This window comes from Ochlerotatus camptorhynchus, unplaced genomic scaffold, assembly GCF_037179485.1.
Source record: "Ochlerotatus camptorhynchus isolate MF236.1 unplaced genomic scaffold, CSIRO-AGI_Acam_v1.1 ptg000170l, whole genome shotgun sequence".
In the NCBI taxonomy this organism is placed as follows: domain Eukaryota; kingdom Metazoa; phylum Arthropoda; class Insecta; order Diptera; family Culicidae; genus Ochlerotatus; species Ochlerotatus camptorhynchus.
The window spans coordinates 3881037-3898217 of record NW_027040660.1 but is presented as its reverse complement, the minus strand read 5'-3'; the positions used below and the strand labels follow the sequence as shown (position 1 = coordinate 3898217).

Below are 17181 nucleotides of genomic sequence, written 5' to 3'. Positions count from 1 at the left end.
TAAATTTTGAGTAGTCATGAACGAGCGTGCACACACGTTCTAATTGCAACGCGTTCAAGATGCATTTTACCGAAGAGGTGTTGCGGATTTATCATCGGCGTGACATAAATTTATTCGGCGGCGTGAACAATTTTACTACGGCGGCGCGCCGGTTCAATTTCATCGGCGGCGGCGGCGTATGAAAATTGCCGGCGGCGGCGGCGTGGCGTGGCGGCGCACAGGTCTACGCAACTGTTTTCTACTATTGCATTTAACGTGCATGGCACATGGATCTAATCAGTAGCAGGACGAGTGTCAAAAGAAGTATTAAACAAAGTGACAATCAATGCGCATGTATGTTGCTGCTACAGTTATGACCCTTACGGGAGTTTCCAGGTACAACACAATATTAATTTACGCTTTAATATACTGACAATAATTACTTTTCCCAGTAGCGATCAGTTTTTCAGCCGGTGTGAAGTAGTTAGTCAGTTCTATCTGACAGAAAACTTTATTTTTGGCTTCATTAGAGAGATTTTCAGGCCTTGGCTGGATCATCTTTAAAACATAAAACTGATCAGGAATGGTAAGTAAATCCTATTGAAAGACAAAAGCTGACAAACTTTATATCTCCATAACTGTCTTTTACAGTATCCTGGGGCTCCTAGGTCCTGGTGTAGTGACGCGATTGGAGAGAGCTGTAGTGTTTTTTTACTTATCGTTTATGTATTATTAATGAAAATAATAATCATTAAATGAAATGCAATATTGATGGGATAAGTTTTGATCCATTATCAAAAGTAAGATATACGAACCAGATATGTTCGAGAATAAACTTTTTAAAGAAGAAAATTTGATGATTAAGTGTCAGACTGTCGATAACAAAATGAGAGACACATGAAATCCAAGTGTATCACAATTGAACTTATAGTGTTCGGGTATAATTTATATTACAAGATTCACACATGAAATGGATGTGTTTCGCAATTTGCGCAAATTGAAGTGTGGAACACATAAAGGAAACGTGTGATTTTTTTTAAGTGTAGTATTAGACGAAATGGCAGACATGCTTGGCATGCACAGTTGTACACACCAACTGCTCATTTGTTAATAACTTTTCATTCAGTTATTAAAATTTGTTTTCCTTTAAAGTAATTGATAGATTAGGATCATAGCTTACTATGGATATGCAAAGAGTAGATAAATCTTAACATTTGAATCAACACCAATGAATTTTTACACTTAAAGTCCGAGATGTGCAGCGAGCATTTATCACTTCATTTTTACAACGCAAAAACAAATACAGTTCATTACTAGATGTAAAATCTGCTTTTTTGTACGTACCTATAACAAGCTTAAACTCTAATCTATCTACTGCTTCAAAAAGAGTTATGTTTCGTCAACTATGTGCAAAGTTATTAACAAATGAGCAGTTCGTGACCAAAACTGTGTATGCCAAGCATGATGGCAGACACCCCGCTTCAGCTATAATGGAGGTAATTGGACTAGTTCTGAACGCGCCAGAAGCTTGTCGTATCACCTCATTATATGTTGGGGTTAGAGTACGTTCCATAGCTTCGATGTTGATGCTGGTGAAACCTAGGCCGTACAGTAGCTTGGAAGTCACGAGAGCTGAACCAATGGTAAGGAGAGTTGAACGGTTGTTTCTCACTAGACGACGTCCCAAAACTCGAAGTATGTTTAATCGCTGCACACAGCTACGTTTGGTTTCTGCAAAGTGCTGAAGAAGATTAATTTTCGCATCTATCAACACACCAAGAATTCGCATCTTTCTAACACGTGGTATACTGCCCATAATCGCATATCAGTCCCATATGGATAGGAAATCAAGCAAAGATGGGAATGATATGCGATTATGGGTAGTATAGGAGTACCATTGACTTTGATAGCCCGACCACGCTTTCGATGTTTCGTATTGCAGATGTGTAATAACTTTGATTTTTCCGGAGCGATAGCAAATCCAACGCTCGTAGCCCAGTTGGTTAATTCAGTAACTGCATTTCGTAAGTATCTCCGTATTTGTGTAAAGTTTCGTCCCTTAGCAATCAAAATTACATCATCAGCGTAAACTACAATTTGAACATTTGGTGGAATCTTTTCGAAGATAGGTTGCATTGCAACTAAAAATAGTGTGACCGACAGAATAGATCCTTGTGGTACACCGTTTTCTGCAACACGCATGCTGGATGTTGCTCCACCGAGTGGTAGTAAACGTCATTTCAACTGCTCGAATGAAGTGGTTAATTGAACGTACGCCTTAGAATTCTTTTGAAATTATCCCTAACATTTCAATCGAGTTCTCGCGTAAGGCCCTTTTCACACAAACCGAAGTACGCCAATGCACAGCCAACAACATCATCGACTAGTGGATTTATCTTTTTACAGTTAGTTACGCTTATCAAAGATACTTTCATTTATCTTTTTATTGTTATGCAGTCAATTTGCCACCATGGACTATTTCTTTCTATCGAAACAAAACATATCTAAAACAAATAGCAAGGTCTATCAATGTTCTGCTAGGTAACCCAACTTACGACTACTGAAGATAAAATTACAAAAAAAAAAATGATCCATTTACTCGTCGTGTAGTGCTATGTGCTTATTCAGCGAAGCTCTGTTGGTAAACGATTCCAGACACTGATTACAGGTGTAAACCGTTGCGATGGCTGCGAGTCAGAAAAAAAGCCCAATAATTATTAGAATCAATAACAGTCAAGCAGTCAAGTCAAATCTCGAAGTCCACCTACCGTGATTGGTCGTTTCATGTTCCGCCTGCAGACGCTTTGTGATGAACGTTTTATCGCACTGTGAGCACTTGTAAGGCTTGATGCCCGTATGTCCCATTTCGTGCCGCTGGCGGTTGCTGTGATCCGCAAACGATTTATCGCAGTACCTGGAGAACGAACAAAAACGCAATCAACTAATATTCATCTGTCGTCCAACGGGGGAACGGAAAAAAGCCTTACCTGCAGGGGTACGGTTTAACTCCGGTATGACTTCTCATGTGCAATTCCAGTCTCGGCTTTGTGCGGAATGGTTTCGCACAAACCTCGCACTCGAATGCCAGCACTCCCGCATGGATCAACTCGTGTTTCTGTAGTGTGGCCTTCCGTTGAAAGCCCCTTCCGCAAACCGGACAGATGAACGGTTTATCCTTGCGATGGACGATGGAGTGTGCCTTCAGCAGAGCGGCGCTGACGAAAAATTTGTCACACGTGCTACACTGGAAGGGCTTTTCACCTATGTGCATTCGTTCGTGGGCAGCCAGCGCAACGGCACTGTGAACCTTGGCTCCGCAGATGGAACACTGTCGGAAAGGATTCTTGTACTTTCTCTTCTGGTGCTTCATGAGCGTCTTCTGAGCGTAAAATCTTTTGAAGCAAACCGGGCATTCAAACGGCTTATCCTGGTACTCCGGTAGGTTTGCGGCGAACTTATTCAAGCGATGAGCTTCGTGAGCGTGCTCAATAAGCTCCTCGTCCGTGCGGAAAGCTTCACCACAACCCTGAGCACAGCAAATTCTCCCCGACCGATAGTTCGCCTGAATCCGAATCGGTGCAATCACGGACGATTGAATCACCTCCGTCTGGGGATGATTGTGAGCGTGCTGTCGACGGGTTTTGGAATTAATGAAACGTGCCTTGCATCGAATGCATTCGTAAATTTTGGTCGTCTTCTGGGATTGCTTCCTGTGCATGTCCAGACCTTGCGAATTAGTATACCTTCGGAAGCAGATTTCGCATACGTTCGGTTTCATAATGTTCAATCTGGTTTTCTTGTTATGTTCTTCACAATGATCCTTCAACTCCTCCGCAGTTTCAAAGACCTGATAGCACGCGCAGCATAGATGGTCATTCTCGGACAATTCCATCGTCGTATATGTTTCCTGTTCGATCTCGTCCAGAACACTGTAGTCAATGCCCGGTTCATCTTTAGATCTGTAAGGTTTTCGTTTCCTTTTGGTTCCCCTCGTCGTAAGATCAGGAATAGCCTCGGCACTGGGTTCCTCCTCTGCCTCATCGAAACCAATAAATTCGACCTCCGAACTAGTCTCCGCCGTCACCTCAAAAGTGCTTTGGGTCGGTTCGTCTTCGGAACGCTGTTCCAGCTTCCACTCCACGCCATCGTCCAAATCCAGATACTCTTCCTCGACCACCACCTCTTCCAACACTTCCTCAAGCTTATCATCCACCACCAACTCCTCCTTACAGAAGTTATTCTCGATTTTTATTTTCACCAGCGCAGCTTCCGTCCCACTGGCACCAGCACTTTTGAACATCTGCCTTAGCTTCCGGTCGGAAATTCTTACTTTCTTAATGAACGCTACGAAACGCTTCATCTCTTCGACACATCCACCACAGATGCCTTCCGGAAGACCATCATCTGGGTCGATCTGGATGGCAGTCAGTTCGCAGATTACGCTGACAATCGGAGCGTCCTCCTCCAGATCGGCACTCAGTGGCAACAGTGCGTCCGATGGTGAGCCACTTTGCATGCACGTCCGACACATTCCAGAAGAATCTGGAACTTGCTGATGAGCACCGGTTTCTGTCTTCATTTTCGTGGATTGCCAGGAAATTTTGTAAAGCACGTAAAACTTCCGTAAAAACAGGTAAACTTATACAAAAATTGCAAGATTATCGTGCGTTCGAAAACAAACAGCATCGCCGTTTTTGAGGTTTGTGATTGTCAAATATCATAGGTTCGTTTTGGAGGTGAAGTTGTCTCGTAAAACTTTTCCTATCGCTCGCCACCCTACATTTCGAAGCGAGAACTATGAAAGTGATGTTTGCATAATTTCCGGTTCATTTTTTGAAAAAAATACATCTTTAGCAAAATTAAACATTATTATGCATTTGGTGAATTTTCACTTAAATTTGACAGATAGAAAATGTTCAAAAAACCTGCTATTCCAGCAGTCTTATTTCTGACTGACAAGAAATTAATTTTGACTAAAAACCTTCTTGAAAATCGACCGATCAACCTCGCGATCAACAACAGCTCATAACACAATAATATACACACAACATAATAATTTATTTTCGAAGCGTCAACTTTTAGTGAAAATCTACCAAATGGAACACAGCCTATAAGAAAATTGATGAATATATCGTGAACCTCTTATGGTGAATAAGGGAACCCTCAAAAATGATGAAGGCTGAATTTTTTGTCGTGAAGGAAAAATATTTTCACCTTTCCTGCACGGAACAAAATTTTGTTCATTTAAATCAAAAATATTTATGTTTATTATATAAAAAAATGAATATTTCAATGTAAATTAAAAACATGTTTTCAACAAAAATGTGTATGTTTGAATTAAATTACAAAGCATGTTTATATCAAAAATACATAATCTGGGTAAACAATTTTTAGTGTGTCCTGTTTTTCCTTCTTGTTCACATTCGGCAAACTCAATCGAAAACGGCCTGCAAACGGCGAAACCGATGTAGAGGGTACGGAAACCCACACAAGCAAGTGTTCCAAGCTCGACAAAACCGGTGGAACCCCACAATATCAACGTCACTCCGTCGTTTCTGATGCCAATCCCCATATCATCCTCACCCCCATCCGACGTCGGAAGAAAAACAGATCATCCCCCAACACCATTGCTTAAATTCATCAACAGATTTTGCAGTAATCCGCATAAGCATTTCACGGACAATTTAAAAATATCGTAGTTGGTAGTACCGCCACTTGTGTCGCGCATAGTCAATTCCCTTGCGTTTGACGTTTACACACTACCACCATCTGTTCAGCGTACTACCCACCACAGTATACTCAACAGATGGCGGTAATGTTTTAGCGACGATGTTTTAAAGTGAGATATATTCAATGTGTTATGTCTGTTTGTCTGTGGTTGGACTATGTTGTTCCTCGTTGAGCTCCTTCAACAGCCTACGTAGCCACACAGGTTCTTGTCCAGCCTCTGCCAACGTCACATATTCGGCTTCCATCGTTGAAGTAGACACGCATGATTGCTTGCGACTTCCCCAGCTCACAGCTGCACCGCCAAGAAGAAAGACGAATCCGCTGTTCGACTTCCGATCAGCAGTGTCACTTGCCCAATCGGCGTCACAGAAACCCTCCAGCTTCAGGTTGTCAGCATCGAAGTACAATCTGTAGTCCACCGTTCCGCACAAGTACCTTACAATCCGCTTGAGTTCATTCCAATCCGCTTGCAAGGGGTAGTTGATCTTCCGGCTCAATATTGACACTGATGCTGCTATATCAGGCCTGGTATTGGTGGCAATATACAGCAGCGATCCGATCAAACGATGATACTCGACGTTGTTCGCCAAGCTCTTCGACTCCAATCTGCTCTTGTAGTAGCCAGTATCCATCGGAATAGTCGACCGTTTCGCCTCCTCCAAATCGTAGACTTTGGCAATCTTCCGGATGAAAGATGCTTGGTTGATTGAGTAAACTCCATCTGCTCCTCGTTTCACACTGATCCCAAGAAAATGACGGATTACTCCCAAGGAAGTGATGTTGAACTTCTTCCGTAACTGCTCCTCAACCTTGCGGATCTCCTCCTGCAGACGACAAACGACGATCATCTCGTCCACGTATAAGAGCAGGTACATTCGCTCTCCGTTCCTCAGATCCTTGATGAACAAGCAGGCATCCGAGGCAGACTGTTGGAACCCAATGCTAATGAGGAAATCCTTTATAGTATGATTCCAAACCCGAGCGGCCTGCTTCAGGCCATAGATGCTCCGGTTTAGCGTGCAGACCCAGTCCTTCTTTCCGGGAACTTCGAAACCGGGTGGCTGAGTCATGAAAATCTCCTCCTTCAACTGACCGTAGAGGTAAGCACACTTAACGTCAATATGCCTCACCTCCATCTTCTTGCTGCTCGCCATAGCCAGTAGTACCCGGAATGTTTGTTGCATCGCAACCGGCGCGAACACTTCCTCGAAGTCACGCCCGAATCGCTGAGAATAGCCTTGCTACAACCCTGGCCTTGAAGCGCACAACTTGACCATCCGAATCCTCCTTCTTGTTAAACACCCATCGACTACCAACGGGTTCCAGGGAACGCATCTCCTCCTTCATCGCTGTCAGCCATTTCTTCTTGTCAACGGAAGCCATCGCTTGCTCGTACGTCGTCGGTTATTCACTGCAGTAGGTAGCTAGGCTAACCTCACCTACTGCATAGTCGTTCAGCCGCTGCGGAAGAACACCCCGCGTGCTTCGTTGCGATCGGCGTAGGCCACTAGCTTCTCCTCCTGTGGCTTCACCGTCCGTATCTCCCGCTGAATCGCTTTGCTCATCTGATCCGGAATAGAAAGATTCATCGCCGTCTTCGTTATCTTCTTCATCCTCATCCGGGACCACTTCCGGAATCAAATCCTCTTCGGTTCGGCCGATCACGACTTCAACATCCTTTGAGCCGCAATCTCCTTCTGAACGGATCTCCGCTCCCAGTTCCAGAAAGTGAGCGTCTCTGCTAATAGTCACCCGTCGAGTCTCCAAATCGAGGAACCGATACGCCTTGGCTTGGCTACAGTAGCCAATGAAAATCATCTTCTTGGCCTAGCTCTCCAGCTTTCCCCTCTTCTCGCTTGGGATGTGGACATAGGCCTCGCATCCGAAAACTTTCAGATCCCGCATCACTGGCTTACGTCCGAACCAGCGTTCGAACGGCGTCCGGTCGACGGAACGGGATGGCAGCCGATTCTGGAGAAACGTCGCTGTCGACACTGCCTCACCACAGAATTCCTTCAGAAGGTAGGCATCGATAAGCATACACAATGCCATTTCTTGGAGGTAACGATTTCTTCGTTCGGCTACCCCATTCTGCTGAGGGGAGTATGGGGTAGTGTACTCAGTTTTAATGCCTTCCTCAGCGAAAAAACTTCGGAGCTCGTTGTTTACGAACTCGCCACCGTTATCTGACCTTATACCTTCGGTTTCCGGTCGAATTGGTTCTTAACCATATTCACAAATTCCTTGATCTTCCCAGGCACATCAGACTTATTTGCCAGAAGATAGACCGTAGCATATCGACTATAGTCGTCGATTAATGGGAGGAAGTATTTGTTTCCTCCTGGGGTGACGTGCTTGAACGGACCGCACACGTCCGAATGCACTAGGTCGAGTATTTCCGTTGCACGCCTCTGCGCTACCTTCGGGAACGACTGCCGGTTGCTTTCAAGGCAACACTCGCACACCAGCTTTATCCCGCAATCAACCACCTTCATCTGGGTGCCGAGCTCCTTTTTGTTGATCAGGTCCACCACGTCGTAGTCCCTGTGGCCAAAACGACGATGCCACGTATGCTGGCAGAAATTGGTATGCCGAGCAGTAGCAGCAACCATAGACCTCGCAGAACATCTCAACAAATACATCCCGTCGCACAGGTCGGCGACGGCCACCGTATGGCCCTTGGTATTTCGGATTCGACATCCATGTGAATCGAACACAACAGAAATATTCTTAGCTACTAGCTTACTTACTGACAACAGGCTACCTTCCAGCTCTGGAACGAACAGGACATCTTGTACCTTCACCTCTTGATCCTTTCCGTTGCCGTTCACGCACAGCAGCATCCCGTTGCCGACGCCTGCAGCATCTGTCTTCTTCCCGTTCGCAAGAGTAACATCGACATGCACGTCTTCCACCAGCTCCGAGAAAAATCTCCTGTCGCCTGTCATATGCTGCGACGCGCCGCTATCGACGAACCAGTAGCTCTTCAAACCGTTTGCAAAACAGCACTTTACCTCCTCGGCATCGGTGGTTCGACCTGCACTCGCCCAGAATAGTAGGGGTGCACCGGAATCCTGTGCTTGCTTCGCCTTTGGCCCATTGGAACTCCTGCTGCTTCCTGATGCTTGCTGCTTCTGGTTATCCGGCTCGCCTTTCAGTGAAGCCAGATACTTCCAACAGTTCTTGCGATAATGGCCGGGCTTATTACAATGGAAGCAAATCTTTTCCGCAGACTTCGATTTCGCCATCGTCTTCAGTGTCTTCATCCGCTTCTGGTATTCGTCTCGAAGTTTTGACTACACCAGCTCCATCGTAATATCCTCGTCGGGGCGACTCTCGAGCGCAGTCACCAGGCCATTGTACGTTTCCGGAAGGCTTCTCAAAACCATGGCCACTTTCATCTCCTGCTCGAGCTCCAAACCAGCCGCCTGCAACCGATCAAAAAGCTCCTCGACGTCCAGCAGGTGCGATTCCATATCGCCTCCTTCGTGCAAATTCTTGTTGCATAACTTTTTGAGCAACGAAATCCGTGACGTCACAGTAGCCTTTTCGTAGTGCGTTTTCAACGCATTCCACATCGCACGCGCACTCGTTGCGTTTTTGAGCAACCCTAGCTGATTGTCTTCGATGGTGAGACCGATGGTAGCTTTGGCCTTTTTATCCTCCTTCATCCACTGCGCAGTGACGGGCTCGGGCTTGGCCTCGTCAATGACATGCCACAACTCCTCACGAGTAAGCAGCATCTCCATCCGGAACTTCCAAACGTTCCAATTCGTGTTGGAAAATCTCGGGAACGAAAACTTCGCAGCGTCCGCCATCTTCCTCCACCTCGAGAAAAAAAAATCCTCGTGCGCGTGACTGACCGAAAACTTAAAACGCGTAAAACTCGGAACTTCCCGATTGTCCGCAAGAAAAAACTGGGCCCATAACCTGTCGGAGGTTTGGGCAGTGGAATCCGACTCGCGATTATATTGTACTTAACTGAATTGCGTTTTATTTGTAACTGATCGATAGCAAAAACAAAGAGATAGAATAGGGTTACCAACTCTGTGACATCGCACTATATGCCCTGTGGGAACAAGGCGGTTCAACACCACTACACCACCGGCACCGCTAAACCAGTAAAACTTACGGCCCATGTTTTGATCGGGCTTAAACAATGTTTTGCTTACACAAATCTTGACATTTATATAAATATGACGTCTGCCGGTCGTCGACGTCGATGGGCAGCGACACTAGCGCCACCACGATATTGCTATTTTCAAATATCTTTTAAAAATAGCAGTTAAATTTCTTACACACTTTAGGAATTTGAACTAGAAACTAAGTGCCAGTAGCGCCGAGTGGTAATTTTCAACCGACAATTTATCGATACTAGCGCCAAATTGGTCTAATCTGGAAAATTTATAGAGGAAATCAGGAAATGCTAGCACTACGTAACGGCGACGTTCCCACTTATCTTTACATAAGTTTCTGGTGGAAGATGAACGTCTGTTCTCTAAGCCTCAACGTCTGTTCTCTGTGGTTCGCCTCAATAACGTAAATCATCCAAAACGATGAGGTTACACACTTAAACAGAGACCCTGAGTTCGGTAAAAAAAATTACCGTCTAAGATCGGTAATGCTAAAAATTACAGATGTTTCGGTATTTTCTCGCTTTATTGCTGAAAACTGTAAATGAAATGACCGAATTTCGGTAATTTTATTTTAATTTACCGAAAACGGTAAACATTTTTACCGGCAGGTCTGTAAATCAGCTTCATCACTGACTTCGGTGAAATATTTTACTGAAGTTTCGGTAAACAAAGCGTTCCGTTACTGAGTTCGGTAACGGTCTAGGTAAACGTCAAATCCACCATATTGTTATTTTCGATCGACATTAAAAGCGTTCGTGCTTGTGCAACACCAAGATGAGCGAATCGTAGATATTTTCCGTAAATAATTAATTTTCGTTATCTAAATAAATACCGATTACAGATGGCCGATGTTATTGCTTGTTTTTTTTTCTGTCGGTCCAAGTTCCATTCCCGTTGGCGACGATCTTCCAATGCTTCCTTGTTTTCAGGGTAGCGCCGAATCTTTCCGACAAAAACTTAAGTTTTCAGATAGTCGCCAACGGTTTTGTTCATTGGTGGTGTAATTTGCAACACTAGCTTATTGATCACGGCTGCAGCCAAATTTTTGCATGGGTTGCAGTGACCACCAACAATATTACAGCAAATTACAGTTGAGTCGGTGACCTTTTTATAAAATTACAAATCACTCGGTAATTTTCGATTTGCATATCGTCCTCAAAATTACAGTTCTCCGGTAAAGTCGACTACAAATCAAGCAATGCACATCGGTAAATGTTACCGATCGTTCGGTGAATTTGACAGCTAATTTTGCTGATCCAGTTTACAGATCTTTCGGTAATGTTCTCGATTACCGAAAACATTACCGACCGTTCAGCTGTTGAGAATTCGGTAAATGAATTACCGAAGTCGGTGATTTTTTCTAAGTGTGTAGTTAGCATGCATATCGTTAGTTAGCTTGCCATCGATTTTCTCTTTACATTGCTACAGCTAAGCGAAACAATTTTCTGGAATTTGTTCAATGTAGTGCTGTAACCGGTTGTACTGGCCATCAAATGCAATAGCAAACGCACCGAGAAACGGTAATCCAAGCGAGTTAATAACAAAAGAGAAAATGGAAGTCGCGTTTACGCCCTTATGCATGCTCACTGTCGAATTATTCTATCGATCGTCTTTTACGTGTTTTCCAAAATGACATGCAGATAGCGCGCTTTCTAAATACTGCACGCACGCACCATTTTTTTGGTAGCTGATTTTCTTGACGCTGTCAGTATGCCAGCCACAAACGTCAACTTGAGTCAAACGTCAACAAGAGAAAAAATCACACAAGACGAGTGAAAAATTTATCAACATTGCAAAGAATTTTCACTAATTTGCAATAGTTTTGCAATATTTTACTAGTATTTAGCCATCGGTCGGTGCGCCAGTGGTTGCTGTTGGAAATCAAGGTAACAGTGATTCGATTTGACAGCCATTTCGTGCTCAGAGCAGTCGTTTTGCTACAGGCTGTTTTGTCTAAATGCACTTGACCTGAGAGTTTTTGTCTTTTTTCACCAGCTCATCCAGGAAACCATGGCTGGAAACGTAGTGCGGATGTCCCAGCCTGGAACGCCAGCAGCCACTCAATCCAGCTACATGAAGGTGTTTATCCAGCGGGACTACAGCGAAGGAACTTCCGTCAAATTTCAGACCAGATTCCCGCCGGAGCTGGAGAGTCGGGTGAGTGGATGTTTTTGTTTATTGTGTGGGAGTGAATGGGATCGATTATTTCTCCTGCGCTGTCGTCTACTAATTTTATTTTCCATTAGAAGCTGTTCATAAACTACGTAGACAGTTTTTGAGAGGTTTTAGATCCCCCCACCCCTCATCTGTTTTTTGAAATTTGAATGGATCGTAGACAGTCGTTAAACATTCCTCCTCCCCCCTTCACCCCTAAAGTGTTAACGTAGTTTATGAACAACCCCTTAGCGCTTTAAATGTTGTTATTTGATTAAATTCGTATCGACGCTTATTTTTAGATCGATCGGCACACATTCGAGAGCACGATGAACAAACTGAACGAGTATTTTGTCGAAGCAGAGAAGGGTTCCTGCAGTACGTATTGCGAGGGTTGTCTGGCGTGTATCACCGCCTATCTAATCTATATCTGCACCGAGACGCACTACGAAAAGGTAAGCGATGCATGAAAGCTAGCTGGAATTTCTCTCAAGCTGCTAATATCGTTTACAGTGCTTGCGCAAGGTATCAAAGTACATTGCGATGCAGAACGAGCGTGTGTACAATCCGAAGGGACTGCAAATCACCGATCCGGTATGCCGGGGACTGCGGGTCATAGAGATCTCGATACTGGACCGTCCCGGACGCACGTGACTGCCACTGTCGCATTCCACCGAGGAATTCTTTATGTAATTCGGTTTAATAGAGAATACTACACATAGACATACCGACACATTCAGCTGACCAACAGCGGAAACCCTCTTCTGGTGTAAATTGAAGGACAAGCAAAATAGTTAAGCAGAACAAGTGTATAATCAGATCCAATCGCGTTGTATCAAAAGTGTAAACGCCATCAAGATACATACATAGAGCATAGATCCATTGATAGAACCCCTTTCCATACTTCCAGCAACGATTTCCTATCCTCTAAAGAGGTACACTTCGAAGGCTTTGGTTGTAGGTATAACTGCTTCCGAAGTCTCGATTTGAGTTCATTTTCATTTTCGTTTATTAAAAACGCATTTAGTTTTCGAATTCCGACAAATGTAACAAACGTTAAACGAATCGAATCAAATTAAACTTCACGCTTTAGTTCTACGTTTAGTATAACAAATTTAGTTAATCGTTAAGATTCCAACCTTCTGCCGTTGATGTTTGAGTATATAGACACGTGAAGAGAGTGAGATGCGAAGGAACCCTACTTGAAGCGGAGGAAACGCGAAAACCAAGCACTGCAGCAACTAACGATGACAACTACTATCACATACTGGAAAGTCAAAGGAAAACGAATCCGCGATGACCCTTACCTGTACGTTCCCTAACTTTTTAATGCATGATAGTGGAGAACCCAAGACTAGTTGGATCCATTGTTGTACCCTTACCTATCACTGAATTAAAAGAGAACAGTTATTCCGGAAAAAAAAATGTTCAGTTATCCAACCGTTGAATCACGCCAATAACTTCCCAAGGAGCAATGGAACGAAACGAAGAACACTTGACTGGATTGTTTTGTTATTTTTTTGCAAGTAGATTAAACCAGAAACAATATCCGACAAATAACGTGCGGGTTCTTGTAATTGTGAAGAATGATTTGAAGTATGAAAATAAAGGTATATTTATTAACAAATTTAAATGACCAGCGTTGTATCAAAGTCTAATTTCGTGTTGAAACTGTTGGATGGTGGCTGTGTGTGTGTTTTGTTTGTCGTGTCCGGCCACTATCCGTAAATTATACGAAGTATTCACTCTAATTCCTTTGAAATTCCACTCAGGATACCCTTGGACATGCTTCCAGAAATGAGATGAAATTTGTTCTGTTTGAATTCCTTTCAAATTAACATCAGAATTCCCTTGGACATCTCCCCGCGATTTCCTTGGAATTTTCCTCCATTCAAGGCTCAGACCTCCCTTCTAAGTTATATTTTAAACATGTCGCTTTAATTGTTCTCAGAATTCTCACAGAGATTTTTTTCAAATTACTTATAGTGACGAAATTCTGCAAGCAATTATGTGCTTATTGTAATTTTTACTATTTGCTACTGTCTAGCTAGGAACAGTATTGACGCAGAGGAAAGGAAATAGTCTGTAAAAAATCTCATTAGAATTCGTTACAAATTCTCCTCGCAATCCCCATAGAATTCCAATTCAACTCAACGGATGAGTTTGGTAATGCTGGGTTTAGACTAGGCAAGTCAAATGATCAACTCAGTTGAATTCAATTGGCTTGCAAAGTTGAGCCTGATTCAACTTTTTTCAATTCAAGTGAGTTGATCAAGTCAGTTGAATGGCATGGTTTACACGTTCAATTCACGTTCAAGTCAGTTGAATTCAACTGACTTGATCAATTGACTTGCCCTATCTAAACCCAGCTTAAAGGGGATGCTTGATTCGAATCGTACCTTCCTCAAAATTTCCCTTTACTCTTTGAAAATTCAGGCTGAAACCTGTTTGTGCTGTACTGTGCTGACCACTTTTTTAGAGTTTAAGCTGAGTTTAGACTAGGCAAGTCAAATGATCAACTCAGTTGAATTCAATTGGCTTGAAAAGTTGAGCCTGGTTTAACTTTTTTCAATTCAAGCGAGTTGATCAAGTCAGTTGAATGGCATGGTTTACACGTTCAATTAGCGTTCAAGCACAGAACAGATAGGTAACTCAGAGCAAACGGTTTCATCTGAAACTGAGTTCATGCTTTTCATGTTATTTTTGCTATTCCTTTCTATTTTCATTTCGCAGTGCACATCCTGATTTTAAATCTTGTATACATTGGTATAATTACCGTTAAAACATTTTTTTCACATTCTCTGCTTGAACGTCAAGCAGTACAGTTCGGTCTTTGCTCGCTCTGTCGAGTTGTTCTAAAGTTTCTAGTTTGTTCCAAACATTCGCAGTTTAATCACAGAGAACAGACGTTGAAGTTCGGTCAGAAACTTGTGTAAAATAAGTGGGAACGTCGCCGTTACGTGGTGTTAGCATCTCCTGATTTTCTCTATAAATTTTCCACTTTCAACCAATTTGGCGCTAGTATCGATAAGTTTTCTGTTGAAAATTGCCACTTGGCGCTACTAGCACTTAGTTTCTAGTGTAATTTGTGCAACGCCAGCGCCATCATGTTGTCAAAGAGGGTTTTTAAGTGGGGAAGTCGCCGTTAGTGGCGCTTAAGTCGAATAGGAATCTTTACACAAGTTTTTAGAGAAATTTTGTTCGAGCCTCCATGTCTGTTCTCGGTGGTTTAATCGCGTCGTCAGTACACTCATTTGATCGAAGTGTTTAAACACTTGAGTTTTTAAATGCACAATCACATTTATTTTAAGTGTATTTCACCTTAGTTCAATGTGTTATACACGTTAAATTCTAGTGTTTCAAAATTTGAAAAGTTTTGTATTGCACATTGAATCACACTACTGTTCAAAACAGATGGATTTAAAGTGTTTTGCATTTCAATACGATGTGAATTGCTTGCTCAGAAAGGTAAACATCGAAAACAAGAGTTGTGACTTTATCCTATTAACCCTCCTCATATATGAGAACAACCGTGGCACAGTGGGATCGAACGAAGACTCCGGCAGCAACACATCCCAACAGTCCATGATCGAATCCCAAATCAGACCCATTAAAAAGATATGTGAAAGCTCTGGCCTCTGTAAGGTTTGTTTATATATTTGTCGATTCATTTTTAGTAAACTAGAAGTCGATAAAGTAGAATATTGTAGAATGTTGAACTATAATGTGCAAAGCTATTGATATCACCATATGAGGCATATAGAATCCAAGCGTGTCACAATTCATATCCATAGTGTTCAGGCATGATTCATAGCATACATGAAATGGATGTGTTTCACAATAAGCGCAAAATTGAGTGTGAGACACATGCTGATGACGTGTAAAATTTTTTGAGTGTATTGTCGGTCACTTCGTGTGATGGGAAGACAGCGCTCCCGGAGCAGGCTCCGAGAGAAAACGGAGAAGAAGAACAGCGGTGAGGGTAGCTTGAGTGTACCTATTTCGAATAGGTACGCTACTCTCAATTGAGTGCAAATTGAGAGTGACGCCGCGATTCTAAATTCCGCTCTACAAAATTTTCAATCTTTCGCTAACACGCGGATTGAAAAATTATAAAAGTTATATACTCACATTAACCATCGAGTGCGCTTCCTCAAATAAATGGCGGTTAAGAGAAATTTGCAGTGTTTCGCTAAATATTACGAAAACATTTCTGTCCACTGCATTGATGTGGCTAGTGGTGAACTGGTTATGAGTGTCATGTCTTTCCGTAACAAAAGATTAGCCATGGATGAGTGTCTGACATGCAATACTGAAATCAAGGCGGACGAAAAACAAGTGAAATGTGTTTACTGCAGCAACTCTGTACACATGAAATGCGCGGGATTATCTGAATCTCGCTATAACAAGATTCAAAAAACAAATAGCTACTATTGCTCAAACCCCTGTGAATCTTCGCATGTGACCAACAAGAAGATGAATGAACTGTTGGCCAATATGAAAGGTCTGCAAACATCGCTTGATAGTATCAACAAAAAAATGTGATGAAAACAGTGCGAACCAAAAACGAACAGATGATGCTATGAAATACTTGAGTGTGTCCATTGGGAACTATCGAAATCCCAAAGTGAAATTAAAATTTCGGTTGAAGAAGTGAAATCCTCACAAACTTTTATCTCCGCGCAATATGACGACATAAAATCGTTACACGAGGAAATGAAAACAGACTTTGCTAGTTGCCTGAATAAAGTGAGTGATCATGATGGTCAGATTGTGGCCCTCAACAAAACAATCGTCGAGATGAAAAAACGTCTGCGTCTTGCAGAGCAGAGTGGACTGAAAAATGAAATTGTTTTTAACGGCATACCTAAAGAGCTCTCTCTCGGTGAGTCGACCATCGTTACGAAGGTAGCTGCTGCTGTTGGAGTTCAACTGTTCTCCACCGACATCGAAAGAACTCAGCGTGCCAGGAATGGTATGCTCCTGGTTGAACTCAGTAACTCCAAAGTACGCAATGACATCCTGCGTGCTCGTAAGGGTAAATCCATATACGTCGATGAAATCGATTTTGGCAATGCGGTGCTACCGGCTGGCTCCAGATCCTCTCCAAACAACAGGTGTTATCACACTAAAGTGTTCATAAATGAGAACCTGACCAGAGAAACCAGATCTATCTTCAGAG

General features: G+C 42.9%; 3 protein-coding genes across 3 annotated transcripts; 1 reads left to right on the top strand and 2 right to left on the bottom strand.

Annotated features, from left to right (window-relative positions):
• Window positions 1-2480: 2480 nt before the first annotated feature.
• LOC135701613 (oocyte zinc finger protein XlCOF6-like) lies at window positions 2481-4650 on the bottom strand. The gene is made up of 3 exons (XM_065222453.1): window positions 2967-4650; window positions 2748-2893; window positions 2481-2666 (listed from the first exon to the last, which is right to left on the bottom strand). The coding sequence occupies exons 1-3, from the start codon at window positions 4556-4558 to the stop codon at window positions 2575-2577; spliced, it is 1830 nt and encodes a 609-aa protein (XP_065078525.1). The 5' UTR covers window positions 4559-4650; the 3' UTR covers window positions 2481-2574.
• Window positions 4651-7113: 2463 nt separating this feature from the next.
• On the bottom strand, window positions 7114-7527 carry LOC135701621 (uncharacterized). Its single transcript, XM_065222459.1, has one exon. It carries the CDS (start codon window positions 7525-7527, stop codon window positions 7114-7116), a length of 414 nt encoding a protein of 137 aa, XP_065078531.1.
• A 4080-nt stretch (window positions 7528-11607) lies between these two features.
• LOC135701611 (golgin subfamily A member 7) lies at window positions 11608-13065 on the top strand. Its single transcript, XM_065222452.1, has 4 exons — window positions 11608-11731; window positions 11841-12002; window positions 12302-12454; window positions 12513-13065. Exons 2-4 carry the CDS (start codon window positions 11856-11858, stop codon window positions 12651-12653), a joined length of 441 nt encoding a protein of 146 aa, XP_065078524.1. The 5' UTR covers window positions 11608-11731; window positions 11841-11855; the 3' UTR covers window positions 12654-13065.
• Window positions 13066-17181: the final 4116 nt, after the last annotated feature.